The sequence below is a fragment of the Pomacea canaliculata genome, linkage group LG4 (assembly GCF_003073045.1).
Source record: "Pomacea canaliculata isolate SZHN2017 linkage group LG4, ASM307304v1, whole genome shotgun sequence".
NCBI classification, from domain to species: domain Eukaryota; kingdom Metazoa; phylum Mollusca; class Gastropoda; order Architaenioglossa; family Ampullariidae; genus Pomacea; species Pomacea canaliculata.
The window spans coordinates 5176415-5190311 of NC_037593.1; the positions used below are offsets into that span (position 1 = coordinate 5176415).

At 46.1% G+C, this 13897-nt stretch overlaps 1 protein-coding gene and 1 long non-coding RNA gene across 4 annotated transcripts in view; one reads left to right on the top strand and one right to left on the bottom strand.

Moving 5' to 3' along the window:
* LOC112562098 overlaps positions 1–12446 on the top strand; it is a 35316-nt gene extending 22870 nt beyond the window's left edge. Inside the window, exon 3 of the long non-coding RNA XR_003098784.1 lies at positions 10237–12446. This is a non-coding gene — a long non-coding RNA (uncharacterized LOC112562098). The remainder of the gene's footprint in view (positions 1–10236) is intronic.
* LOC112562096 lies at positions 814–13494 on the bottom strand. Of its 3 annotated transcripts, XM_025235100.1 has the most exons (4): positions 13168–13494; positions 12462–12770; positions 6848–7015; positions 814–3665 (listed from the first exon to the last, which is right to left on the bottom strand). In XM_025235100.1, the coding sequence occupies exon 4, from the start codon at positions 3340–3342 to the stop codon at positions 1804–1806; it is 1539 nt and encodes a 512-aa protein (XP_025090885.1). In that variant the 5' UTR covers positions 3343–3665; positions 6848–7015; positions 12462–12770; positions 13168–13494; the 3' UTR covers positions 814–1803. The 3 variants fall into 3 exon arrangements, with proteins under 3 accessions (XP_025090885.1, XP_025090884.1, XP_025090886.1); XM_025235099.1 differs by lacking the exon at positions 6848–7015; XM_025235101.1 differs by lacking the exon at positions 6848–7015 and having other exon boundaries at positions 13143–13494.
* Between the last annotated feature and the right edge of the window lie 403 nt (positions 13495–13897).

Consider the following 13897-nt stretch of genomic DNA (forward strand, 5'->3'; position numbering starts at 1 on the left):
GACACACAAAGGAAGTTTTGTTGGAATGTCGGAGTGTACAGGACGACTACAGCTTGATGTTGCTGCTGTCAGGTTTGTATTGTATGTACCCGCCATAGCAAATAAAGACTTGAATTCCAGCTCAGACAAAAACCTAAAGATGCAGCAGATGTAACTGGTTAACGAGGCCTAAATGACTCGTTACTCAGCTTTAATTGAAAAATGTCAAAGGTTAACTCGACTCCCACGTTAGCCTCAGAAGAGAGGTTAATTCACTGAAAGATGTTAATTAGAGAGATGCTAACCCTTAAACATCGTAGTTCTCAATGTAGATTTTCAAAATAAATCCTGATCTCACTTCCTGTCACGTGTCAAAACTCATGTCTCTGATTGGCCAATGTCTCATGTCTCTATATTATCATCTCTCCCATGGACTTGGGCCTTCTGTCAGCAATTCGATCAAACCACGTGGTTTTTAAAGTTAAAATCAGGGATTCATCGCAATTAATTTGTAAATAATCTGGGAATAAAACACAATTCACTATGTGTGTGGGTGGGTGGGGTCAATGCGTGCATTGGTGTATCCGTGTGTTGAATTTTTAAAACGAGAAAGTGTCCACCCTCGTCCGGTCTGTTAAGGAATATCGCAAAGATACTAAATTCTTTGTCGAAACTTTAGTCGGACTGTACAGTGTAAAGGTAAACAAATGTTAAAAACAACCAAACAGCTTTGTAACATAAATAACAAATAAATACACTACACCTCAGCCGACATGATCATATCTTCTCTCAAAATCATTTTCTTTGTCTCAATTAACAACTCTCACAAAGGTCTTCAAGATTCTGATTATATTACATTTATTCATTTTCACATTTACTTACAAGTTACACAATACATAACTACAAGACAGTCTTCAGATGTGTAAAGGCGAGGTAGATGAGTCATCAAGCAAAGTAATTCCATCAACTGTTACAGTTTATCTCCTTCATCTTTGTCTCCACAATCAACATGTTTATTTACCTTCACGTGGCCAACCTCTGTCAACATTTCTTATTTCTGACCACATCTCACGTGTCGGTGGAATGGAATAATAAGAAGAATTAGTAAAGAAAATTGTTAGTTTAAATTACAAATTAAGTTGTTGAAAACAAGTTTGTTTAACATTTGAAAGCCATGTTTAAGTGACGAACAAAGTTGAGTAATATGGAAACAGATATTCAGTGTTTACTGCAACATGAAACACACACACAAACAAACAAACAAACAAAAATCACCGACAAACATAAGCAGAAGATAACAAAAGAGACGAGGCTTAAGATACAAAATAAAGATAAGGTCTCGAGGTTCCAGGAGCCATGTAAACTAAGGGGACAGCAATACCAGAGATAACTGAGGAGAATCACGCCCTGTTGTTTACAAAACATTCATCAGACGTGTAAATAGTAAACAGAGGGACATGAATGCATCCAAAGTAGCTTTTGGTCAACTGCTTCCCATGGCCGAGGCTTCAACTCTCCCGTAAACATAAGACGGTCTAAAGTTTCAGAAGTCGAAGCCACACTGTTCACATCTGTTCCTGTCCTCGCCATCTGATAAAGTTCAACGACCATTAAATAAATCTCAGGTGAATCGTCTCGGGATCACTCAAACTGCCAGGGTCAATAGTTCATAACAACGATCTGTTGTGACGAAGTGAAGTGCACCTGTACCTTGCCAGTCATTAATCTGTCGCTCAGGAACATTCACTCTTCCAAACACTTCTCACCCCCACCCCCACACCCCCATCCCACAATCCTCTCCCTCCCTCCCCTTGTCCAGGTCTTTCAGAGGAAGGCGTCGTCGAGTTCTTCCCGCTCGTCGAACACTCTCAGGCCGTTGCCCTGCATGACGTGTACGCTGGCTGGACGCATCCGTCGGCCAGGCACGACCCCAGCAGCAGGGGTCACCACCAGGTGGCCCTGTGCGTCCGGGACGACGTAGACGTGCTGCTGGCGCCGCCAGGTGGCGTTCTTGGGAAGCCGGTAGGTCTCCTCGATGGGCCTCACCACGGTGGAGGGCACGGACAGCCCCGCTTTGTACCGCAACGTGCGAGACTTGCTCTCGCGGCCATGATGGTAAACGGCGGGGTTGAAGGTCACGTGCCCGCTGCCCATGCGTGAGGAGGCGATGGAGGAGGAAGCGGACCACTTCCGCTCCTTGTCCTGCGGAACCGGCACACGCTCGGGGGAGACGCGGCGCCGCACGGAGTATGCCGAGGGCAGCGACATGAACGTCTGGTCGACGTCCTCGTAGTGGCTGTGGTGCCCGGAGACGATGGTGTCGGTGGGCGAAGCCGGGTCGCGGTCGTCGCGCGGCAAAGCCTCCGGGACAGTAATCTGGCGATACATCCGACCATTAGCCAGGGTCAAGTTACCCCCGCCGTGGGCATGTACCACTCCTGCTGTTGATGTTGTTGGTGTTCCTTTTCGGTGGTCTGTCACCACCACTCTCGCCTCCCCAGGCCTGCTTTCGATCCACTCGTCGGTCGGTATCCTCCCGTTCCGCTGCAAGTCGCCTCCCATGGCTCGCACTTCCGATGAGATGTAGTGAGACCCATCCTCCATGTGCTTGCTGCTGCTCGACTCTCTGCGGCTTCCTCCACGCTCCACCATAACCCTGATGTCCTGCAGCTCCCGCGACAGATGCTCTACCTCGTTCCGGATGTCTGTCAGATCCCCGTTTTGACTTCCGCCGGAAGTGGACATCCTGCTTCCATAACCGAACCCTCCCGAGGATGTTCGCGCCACTAGCATCTCCCCCTCGTGGTTGAGAACGGGTGGGTTGGTGGGTCGGGAGTACCCCACCACTTCCCCGTTGGAGATAGTGCCGATGACCGGGGTGCCCGGCGGGGATTCGTGGAAGACCTCCGTCAGGTGGCGGTTGACGTTGTGAACGCTGCGATCCCGCAGTGTCCAGTTGCCGTCCTCTTTGCGACTGAGCACGACATTTCCAGGCTGCAGGGTGGGGTCATTCTTGAGGCGGTTGAATGTGTCGATGATCTGCTGCGCGTCCAGCACGGTGGCAGCCTTGACAGCGACGATGCCGTACTTGCGGGTGGGGTCGGCCACGATGCACAGCAGACACGTGGGGTGGCGCTGGTTGAGTGTCAGGAAGTAGATGTTGTGCAGCGGGAAGGCCGTCAGACTCTGCTCCTGGAACACCACCGTGCGGCTGACGCTCAGACCTTTGGGAGTCAGACGCAGGCGCGCCTTCTGACCTTTCTCCGCGTGCGCGCGTGCGATGATCTGACGCATGGTGGTGTCCGTGATGACGTTCTCGTGCCAGATTCCCAGGAAGCGGACCTTCCTTTCGATTTGGGCCATGGTTCGGGCCGAGTTCTTTCCCTTCCTGCCTAGCTAACCCGCCTTACGGAAATCCTTTCGGCGGCGAAGAGCAGGTGGAAACTCGAGCAAGACTTCCACCAAACTGATGTAGTTTTGTTTTTTAATACGAGGCACACGATTGGATAAAGCCAGGAGCTAGAACATCTAACCACGAAGAAGATTGAAAGAGAATTCCCCTTGTATCTGTGTGGAAGGTGGAAGGGACGGGGTCACGTGGTCTCTTATTCGCGTTCGTCCTGTTTTATTATTTCATCAAGTCAGCAAGCCGCTCCTCTCTCGATGCCCTGCACCCCGGGTGTGACCTACAGAAAAACAGAAGAGCAGCCTGTTAGTATACCTACTTCTAAAGTCAGGCGGCTTTGACAAACTCGCCCAACCTTGTCTGTTATAAACTGTGGTCCCCTCCCTTTCCCTTCTACCCCGCACATTCCTCGGGCGGGTACGGACTTAGAGTACGGGGCAAGTTGTCAGACCGGTTGGCCTGCCAGACGAGGAGGTGAGGACCGGCGTGAGGGCATAATGCTAAGACATGTGTTTGTGTGACTTCTTTCTGAGGTCGCGTGCAGTGTAGCCAAGTTTTGTTGGGGTTTTTATACATCCTTCAAAGCCACCTCCCTACTGCCACCTTGAATTTTACTGGGTCACAGGCAAGGGCAGGCTGGTCCGCTTGTGTTCATGTGAATGTATGTACACGTGTATTACAACGCAAGTACGTTTGTGTGTGTGAGTGATCTTGAATGCTCGTCTGTGTGTTTATCCATTTTCTTTATACAGAAATAAACTGTTGATACGTTTGTTACTATATATAGAGATCTACTTGGCCTCCTTCATCTGCATATAAAGCCTTTGTTGTATGGAAATCTTGGCTGTCCAATCTCTTGATATTTGTGACAAGCTTGAGCTAAGACCGAGGACAATGATGCTGAGTATAAAACTCACTCACCATTGTGCGATGATGAGCAGGCTAGACATGTTTATGTTTATGTCCATGTCCACAAAATGTCGGCTGTTGGCTGTTGGTGCAGACTATACCATATACATGGACCATAAGCTGGAGTAGACAATAATGTCCTCCTGCTCTGTCTGTGCAGCAGTTTATTTAATAACTCAGTGTGGAGATGTCTGACTACAGACCTCCATTGTTGGACCCCAGAGTGTTTCTTTCCTCTGGACTTTTCTTTGCTGTTTTCTCCCCTCAGTTAAAAGAATCGTAATGAACGTTTGAAATATCCGTTTATACAAGAATGTAGATAATAAATATTCTTGCCTTTACATTCATTTTCTACCCGTCACCCGTTCCCAGCCACCAAACCCTCCCCGCCACCCCTTTTCCATTCTATCCCTCCTCTCTCTCCCTCAACCCCGGCGTGCGTCGTCACAGATCGACGGCAACGGACGACTGAATGCAGTCACGTGACCCTGGTGACAGCCCCACACACACAGGCGGAGGTACAGCTGGTGCAGCAGCACTGGCACTGACCCCACTGTGGGGCCCACAGTTCCTCCCCTACCCGGCACTACGGGTGATATTTACAGACCAGTGAATCCACCCGACCCCTCTCTGTGCTACACCCACACACCCACGCCGCACAGACATGTTTACAGGTGACATCAACGACAACATTCATTACAGCCTTTCTGTGACAGAAGTAGACAGGAGTGGAGGAGGATGGAGAGAAGAAACTGTTTATGACACGCAGATTTCAAATATATATAAAAATACTCCGTAGTCCCATTGTCCAATGTATTTACTCGAATGTTCGGCAAAGTCCTGCCAGTCTGTCATTCAAAACATTTCCCAAGAATATTCACACATCCGACAGGAGGATCGTCCTCGCCATGGCCACGTGGAGGGTGGAACTGCAGGACATCTCTAGCGATGTCAACCTGTCTGTCTGTCTGTGTGCATGTTGCTACCTGTCCACCTCGTGTAGCTGTCACACCAGGTCTGGTGTTGGCCATGTTGGAAGCTGACAGATGGCGCTGTCGGACCGCGATGTACGTCAAGAAAACGCCTGCAGAACATGTCCTCCATCCATTCCACCCACGTGTCAACTCCCCGCTCCCGTCCTCCCCCCCCCCCACGTGACCATGATGTCTCGCTAATGAGCATGTCACGAGTCGCTTCTGTCTCTCGCTGCCAAGTCACGAGATCGTGTTGCCAGGCAACAGTTTATGTAAACTTCTTTGTGTACAAGTTGACCCATGCATACACACATACACACTCTCCATCAATTATGCGATAACATAGAGTGAGGTGTGTGTGTGTGTGAGTGTGATCACACCTGTCTCACACTCCTGACACTACTGTCGCCTCCGCCACCCGGAACTGACAATAAAATCACAATTTCCGAATTCTCTGAGAAATTAATACTCTGACATTCAGCATCGGCTGGGACCTACCCGGGCAACGCCGGGTACGCTTGCCAGTTGATATCAGTGCTGACTTACCGTTGGTGAGTTACTCTGAATGTCTGACAGCTTTACAATCAGCGAAAATATTTTGTTTGTGGCAGTAACTGCATCAACTCACTAAGCATCCGCGTGCCGCGAGTGTTTGAACAAAATAACCAGTTTCTTCCACCCGCCGACCTTAACAGCAGCCAAACACCTTTCTTAAAGTAGGTGTGGTCGGTACATTCCTTCTAACGGTCACAATACCACACCTCAACACCCACATATGTACCTGAACAAAAAAAAAAAAAAGAAAAGAAAAAGAAAAAGAAAAGCCGGATGGTCCCTGAAAGGGAGGCTTCACTGGGTTCTGGAGCTTCGTTTGCCCGGGATACGGGTAGGGGACTAAAACTGTGCTGATATACCCCGATATCACCGTTTCTTTATCACTCATTTCTGTCTACACCCCACAAGCCCCCATCCAATGTACCTTCCCCTCCCAAAGAAGAATCTCGAGTATCTTTTCTCCGACTTTCAATGTTTAGATTATGGAATCTTGAGATTACTCACTGCGGGTCCTTGACATCCCTGATTGTGAGAGCAAAGTAGGGAGGAGAGCCTCCAGTCCCAATATTCCAAACCTTTTCACCCACTAACCAACAAAGTTTCTTTACCGGGTAGATCTTGCAAGTTCCCTACCCACCCTACAACAACCTACTCGCACACAAAACAGTTGCGAAAGGTGGAGGGGACGAGGGAGAGAGGTGGGGAGGCAGGGTGGGGATGAGGGAGGGTTGTTTAGTTAAACTGTAGTCGATCACTAGTGCTGGTGTCCTTTCCACCTTGTAATTTTTATTCAATTTTTAATCCTGGAGGCTCGACAGGTTCGCTTTTACTGATAACTGCACTTGAAGCCATTTACAGTTGCATTCAATGGCGCCAGACAGGTAGATAGGCAAAATATAAAATTATTATTATTATTATTATTATTATTATTATTATTATTATTATTATTATTATTATGCCTGCTATTTGGCTGCTCGGTCACAAGCGGTGTACAGGTGTGCGCTGTCATCACTGGACGTCTCACCTGCCAGCGTTTGATGTGTGGCGGTGTACAGGTGTCGGCAGGGAGCAAGGGACAGCAGCCTGTCCTGTCTACCCGAGCTCCGTGGCTGCGTTTCTGGGTTTCAATACAACGTGTGGGTGGACAGCCTGTGTAACTGCTGTTGTAAATGCGAGCACTCTAGAACAACCACTGAAACAAGAACAGATGATTCATCTCCTTTGTTATCTTACAGTTCTTACCTCACACACTCCTTCACTCCATCCCTCCCTCCCTCCCCCCCATTTTTTTTTACTCAGTCAGAGGTAAAAAAATCTTGAAGTGTGGCGGGTACCCCAAAAAGATAGCACTTTCATGTTTTGTCAACAGAATAAAAGACTGAATTTATTAGGTCCTCTTTTATCAGTTGGTTTTATTTCTCCTTTTCACGCCTTTATGCTTTGATATGGATAGCTGGAGCTCAGGGGGACAAGGCTGCACCCGAGATCAACCCACCCACACCTATCCGACACGTTCCGACAGGTCTCTAAAGACCCTGTCAATGGGGTATTGCACACTGGGGTTTGAACACCCGGTGTACACCACAATCAGCATATTTCAAGACGAAAGAACCACTCAGTAGACCTCGAGACGAAAGGGAATGGAACTCAAACATCTCAGGTATGTTCAAGTCTTGGACAGGTAGCGAGGACGAGAAGAGACGACAGGTGAGCGTGGAGCTGTAATGTACCACGTGATGGGGTAGTAAAACTTAGGTCCGGCATATACTTATTTTTATATCGAAATTCCGCACAGAAGTGTAACGGACAGCGAGGATCAGTCCGGAGACGAACCACCCGCCTACAGACCATGGAGGTGGCGGAGGGAACTGGATGCTCGTGAGGTCATGTTGACCAGTGTACATCTCAGTTAATGTATTACTGCGCAGATTTCTTGACATTTCACAACACTAGACCAAAAAAACTAGGAGCACTCCTAGGTGTGGCTGGCAAAGTCTCGCAAAAAAAAAATCCCTAAAGAGGGAAAAAAAGTGTGTGAGTCCATTAATAACGGCGATGAAAGGAACTCCCAACTCCAATATTGACCTACACAAACTGAGATAAACACCAGAGGCTATCGTCAGTGAATGACATTCTGAGTTCTTTCAATTCATCGCTGATGTCGACAGGACATGTCCTGACTGTGGCGGCCATACATCGTGGATTCCTTTCATTGAAACCAGTTTGACGACGATGGTTGGAATGATTTACTGAATACTTTCCTCGGTTAAGTTTGGTTTTTTTTTCTTTGCAACAAGCAGGGGAATCTTCGTTCTGTTAATCATAATGATATTACAAACAAAATGTTAATTTGATTTTAGTTGAGTGCTCGCTTGTATGAACTGGAAAGATTGTCCAAACTATTTTCTCTTCGTCCTGTAAACTTCTGAACTTTCGTTACCACGACTGCATTTTTCTCGACTGTTGATGTGAAGCAGGTGTCCATCTCAAAAAGCAGGATTTTTTTTTCCGTTCACCCGTTTACCTGGGTCTGGGATGGGTCCCATTCTTCAAAATCTTTTTCGAGAATTTATCAAGGGAGCCTGTTTTTCTCCAGTGCAAACACCCATCCTTGTCTCTCAGGGTCAAGGGTCATCGAGTGTCGGTGTTGGCGAAGGGAAATGAAAATCGTCAGACATGCGTGACCTGTGTTTTGTGAATGACCTCCCGTCATCTTTCAGGCATGGCAGAGCATGAATATGCATCAAACCGTGGTATGTGCATGTATATCATGTGAGTGCATAAGTAAAGCACGTGTCTACACCATCGTACACGCGCGCAAACGCGTAACTTGAATAAATAGAATACACAGATATAATATGAGAGAGTATATTTATTATGTGCTCATGTGTATGTCAACCTGAAGAAGAATAAAACTAGATAACACCATACACATCTAGGTCTGTGATGAGTGTTTGTATTAGATGAGTGAATGTATGCTTATGTAAATATACTGTTGTACTGAGAATACGCCCTACCCGGGGTGGGGCTTGTGGTAAAGTGTGTGTGTGTGTGTGTGTGTGCGTGTGCGTGCGTGCGTGTGTGTGTTGCTATTAAAGATAAAGTTACTGCCAAGTAGGTATGATGTAAAATTCGCTGAGTACTCATTTAGCAAAGTACTAGTAACGGAGTGGGATCGAGTGACATCTTTATGACCACACCGGGCTGGGTGAGGGATGTGCTTGTCTCTCACTTGTCACCATCATGCATCACCGCACCCCAACACCCACTGGCCCCAATATACCCTTCTCTCATTCTTTCACATGCACATGAACCATGCAAAAATTATAATTTTTATCGCTTTCCACACGATTGATCAGGTAACCATGGATACAAACAGTCGTGGCTCCGACACAAGCCAGAAATGACAAATGCTGCAGACCAAGTAAATGTAACTGTTTATGAGGCTACATCATCTGGCTTCGCTGTTTATACATTTATTGTCAGTGTCTGTAGCGAGGAAAGAGTTAATGCCGCTTGACAACAACATTTTCCCAGAGAAAGTAAAAAAAGAAGAAAGAACAATTCATGAATTTTTCAGAAATGCAAATCTGAGGGCAATTTATGAAGAAGACAAAGGAAATGTTTTTGTGATTGTAAACCATTTCGTGTTGTGGAAACTCACATAAATTCCCGGGACAAGTTTCATGTCCCGCATTGTCCTCTGAGGGAAGATAACTCGTGGTCATGTCGCGAGCTCGACGTCCGCCACCAGCTCCGACATTCAGTCACGTGACAGGCGGCATGAGCCAACGCTCTGGCCAGCATCAGTCATTCGATATTCTTCATTTTTTGTAGAATTAAAATTTAATTAACATCGTTTTCAAAGCAAGACGACATTAATGTCCAGTTCTGTGAAAGTAAGAGGCTTGACACGTGGAAGGTTAAACTGTAACAGACTTTTCAGGAGAAAAGATAAAAAGGAGGATGGGTTCAGAAAAAAAGATGAAAGGGTGTACAACATCATGATGATGCAACAACTGCATTCCCCATTACCTGCCAGGTTATCTGGCAACGAGCAAACAAACCCAAGTTTGTGAATGAGAGACAAAAACTACACCTGCGTCTTGCCTTCTCAGCAAATCTTAATTCATGTTTGTAACCGAAATAACGAGAGCAAACTCAGCTTTTATCCTTCCTCCTCTCCAGCTACTCATCTGAGATACAGCGGTTGGTATATCTGTGAGTGTAAGCAATCAAAGATCTGTGTAATAACACTGAAATTCATCCGTGACTCCACCCCTCCTCTTCCTTCTGTGTCTCCTCTGCCTCATCGCTCTTCATCGTCCTTCTCTCTGTCAGCTCTCTTACCTGTGGTGGCTATCTCCTGGCATTACCATCAGCGGCTCTGCCATACAATGCTTTCGTTTTCAGATAAAAACCTTTCCTGTCTGCTCGTCCTCAACGTCTGCAGCTGTCAACAACGTCTGCGGGGACATTTTATTCCAGCAATAAATACTGGTACTCATGGCGGCTATAAAAACATGGCGCCGGGCAGGCATATATATGTTGCCTGACATTAAAGGCCTACTACAGTGAAATTTCTTTCTCAATCGGCTGAGAATGCTGCAAGGCTATAATATAAATATGGATGTGAGTGAATAAATAATAGTTCTCTGGAATAAAGCTTTTGAAAAGAAGTCATGTCAAGCTCTCTCTCTATTGGTTGTAGCCTTGACGACGGGCACGTAACCATGTACATTCCTTACGTCATGATTTGAATCTGTTTTGTGCTTGTAGGTGTTGGAAGTCTTTATCTCCAGCATGGAAAAAATTCATCCGCTCTGAAGGCGATGAAAAGGTACTTTGCATCCACTTTAAAAAAATATTACACTCTTGAGGACCTTGAGGGATTTCTTTCTAAGAGAACTCCTTTTCAGTTTCCTGAAATATTCAACTTCTGGGTATTTTGCGCTTTGTTTTTATGAGAAGAAGAGACCAATCACGTGGGTTAAACTAATTACACAAAACTCTTTCATCGGCTTTGTTTTGTATATGTCCCACACCTCTTTCATTATCCGAATGTTTTCATTATTATCGAATAAACATTCACAGAGCCCCAAGTATCTCTGCCTCCACACTCACACGTGACAGAGTCGCTTCGAAATATTTTAGGAGGACGCGAACTACCCCCAGCAGCCAGAGGCAGGTCAGCAGCAGTCCTAAAGCCACCCGCCACCCGTATCTTCATAATCAAACAGGCGGCATTGTCACGAGGGCCATAAGAGGGCAAAGAATTCTGGGCAACAGATGCAGTGACTGAGTCACGTCTCGCGCATGTCAGCAAACATCCTTTCATCTTCCTCCTTTCTCGCTATTTCCATCATCAAAGACATTCCTCACTTTTACTTGCATTGCTGTTTTCTCAGTCGATTGCACAATAATAATTCTATTTTATAATATACCTTATTGATAAAAAAATGATTTAGGGGATGACCGTAGAAGCTAATCGCTAAAGTTCAGATAAAATATTTAAGTCTTGTTCACCTGGAGCTGTGGTTATGAAGTAAGGGTAAGTAGTTGCCCCGGGGGCAGATAAAACATTGGCAAGTATTTTCTATCTGTAGCTTCGAAGGGATGTCCACACTGATAAGAATCATTGATACATTAACCCCAGAGCATCTTTGCCACTGTTTTATAAACACGGGGACAAGGTGATTTACCTCTGTTGCTGCGAGACAGCGAACTTACACCTGCTCATACCTACATCTGTTCTCGTTTATAAAGTAGGTTTCATGTCTTTTTCTACTTGGTTGTTGAATTGTTTGATTCGTCAAACTAAGACATTATGTCCGTCTCACACTGATTTCATCAACAAGGAAAAGAGCAATACAAGGGTTGAACCGAAAACAAACCCTGAAGCCAGCCCCGTGAAATAGAGAAGTACCCCGGGATCTGAACCAGTCACCTTACAATCCTCGCAGCAATGGTGACAAGTGATCGCATCCCCCTTCTCACAGCTTTTCTCCCTCCGACATCTTGCTGGACGTGAACGACTATGTCGGTTTGTTAGACACTCGACGGAACGGAGAATGCGGAACTGTAAGCGCATGCGCAGTTGTTAACTTCCTGCAAGCGGCCAAGACTCTGATGGTTATTCTCAGGTGTTGTTGTTTTTTTTATTATTATTATTATACAGAGTACTTTTACGCCGACAGCAAGCTCAGTGTACTTGATATAAAATGTTGGTTGGACAATATACACACATCAAACACACAAGAAGACACCTAACCACACACACCAAAAATAGAAGGTATGAAAAGAGAGAGTGGTACACAAGAAAGGAAGTAAGCATTTTATGCCAGCCACCTCGTAGGTATCTATCGAGGGTCAATCTGGTCAGTCTTGACTAAAGGTGAGGCGACAACGACGGGTGCGATAATTACAGAATGCAAATTAGGGTGAGATGCCTGTCATGTGACAGCTCAATCTACTGTAGAGTTTTCACACTTTCATGTCGACAAGATGACATTTACACTGCAATGACTGAGACATCTACAAGATGACATTTTCATCTCCACCATCATATTTTTCATACAATAAGCCACCCTGTCTCGCTCTGTAGAATACGAACCGTAATCAGACCCAACAATGCTCACCTTTCTTGTCCTGGAAACCTCCCGTCAGCTCCTCGACCTCTTCGTTGAAGACCAAGAAATCATCGTCGACGGATGACAAAGGAAAGGACCTCCCCACGTGCACTTGTTTCTCACGTCCTCAGCGCATGCGCGGATAGAATGTCCGCATCGTGGTATGTATTGTTCAAACACCACCATCACCAGTAACACAACTGCACATATCAAGATAACCTGGATACGATTGCTCGGAGTCTCCTCACACCCCGTTGCCACCCGAAGAAAGTTCAAGTCGCCATCGACGCAGGTGCCAGCGATGCAGTTGCGAATCACCTGTGAGGGGAAAAAATCCACGATTTAGGTTAGACTTTGGAACTGAAACCCAAATAATTTTTTTTCTTTTACTTTCCGTCGGTTAGTAAGTACTGCAAATTATTCAGAATGTTTTAGTCTAGACACCACCCGTGGTTGTAGAATGAAATGAGGTTCTGCAGAGCAACATTGGGTATTCAATGGAAAGGTGTTCTTCAACAACATCCGAGGGTCTGGACACCGTTTTATAATAACGGAAAAAAGACTTGTGAACTGAATTTTTCCCCGATGCTCGTCCTTGGTGGTGTGTACAACGAATTCCTCCTCCATCCCGACCCGCCCCACCCCTCCCATCATGCAACAGCCAACAGACACTTTAGATACATCCGTTACCTTTCATGTGTACATGCGGTCTCACCTGGTGCTGGTGGCGATGAACACTCTCTCCACACACCTGAGCAGTTTACACCGAAAGTGTGCTGCGGCCGGACAGGTGAGGTTGTCGCTGCGTCACGCGCAAGGTAACCGCCGTGCAGCAGACGACGACGTCAACTGAAAATAAATGGCGAAGGACGTCTCCACCACAGACAGGTCTCTCTCTCTCTAGAACAGGTAGCCTATTCACTTCCATTTACCCACCCTCACCCGTGCCTCTGTCACAAATGAACGTGTTGTCCGCACCAGGCATTACCACCAAGCTGGTTTCGTGCCCCTTGGGATACGAACTGTTGAATATCACAAAGGACATTTTTTTTTAAAAAAAAAAGGAATGACCTGAAATATGGGCGACAGTCTGACCACGATGTTCACTTTAAATCTTCGGCTCATTTTAAATAATTGTTTATCCACACGGAGGATGTTGACGGCAACGAGGTTGTCAGTGACAAAGATGACAATCTTTTTTAAATCTCTAAAATTTCAGCATCTCTGTGATTGAAATTAATTGCGGACAGTTGAGCTTTAAATAACGGTCTAAAATAAGGTTTGAACCTCAGTCACAAACATGTTTATGTGAAAAAGTGCTAAAATTTGTGTGTATAAAAACCTGGTTCGTGAGCTGTACTTTATGAACACCGAGAGTTTGAGAAAGAGAGAAAGAGAGAAAAATAACCAAACACTGAGATGTGTATGTCGCCCTCAGACAGTTG

Bases quoted from the DNA above. Each gene is read 5' to 3' on its own strand.
- LOC112562096 (XM_025235099.1), bottom strand. From the start codon at position 3,342: ATGGCCCAAATCGAAAGGAAGGTCCGCTTCCTGGGAATCTGGCACGAG.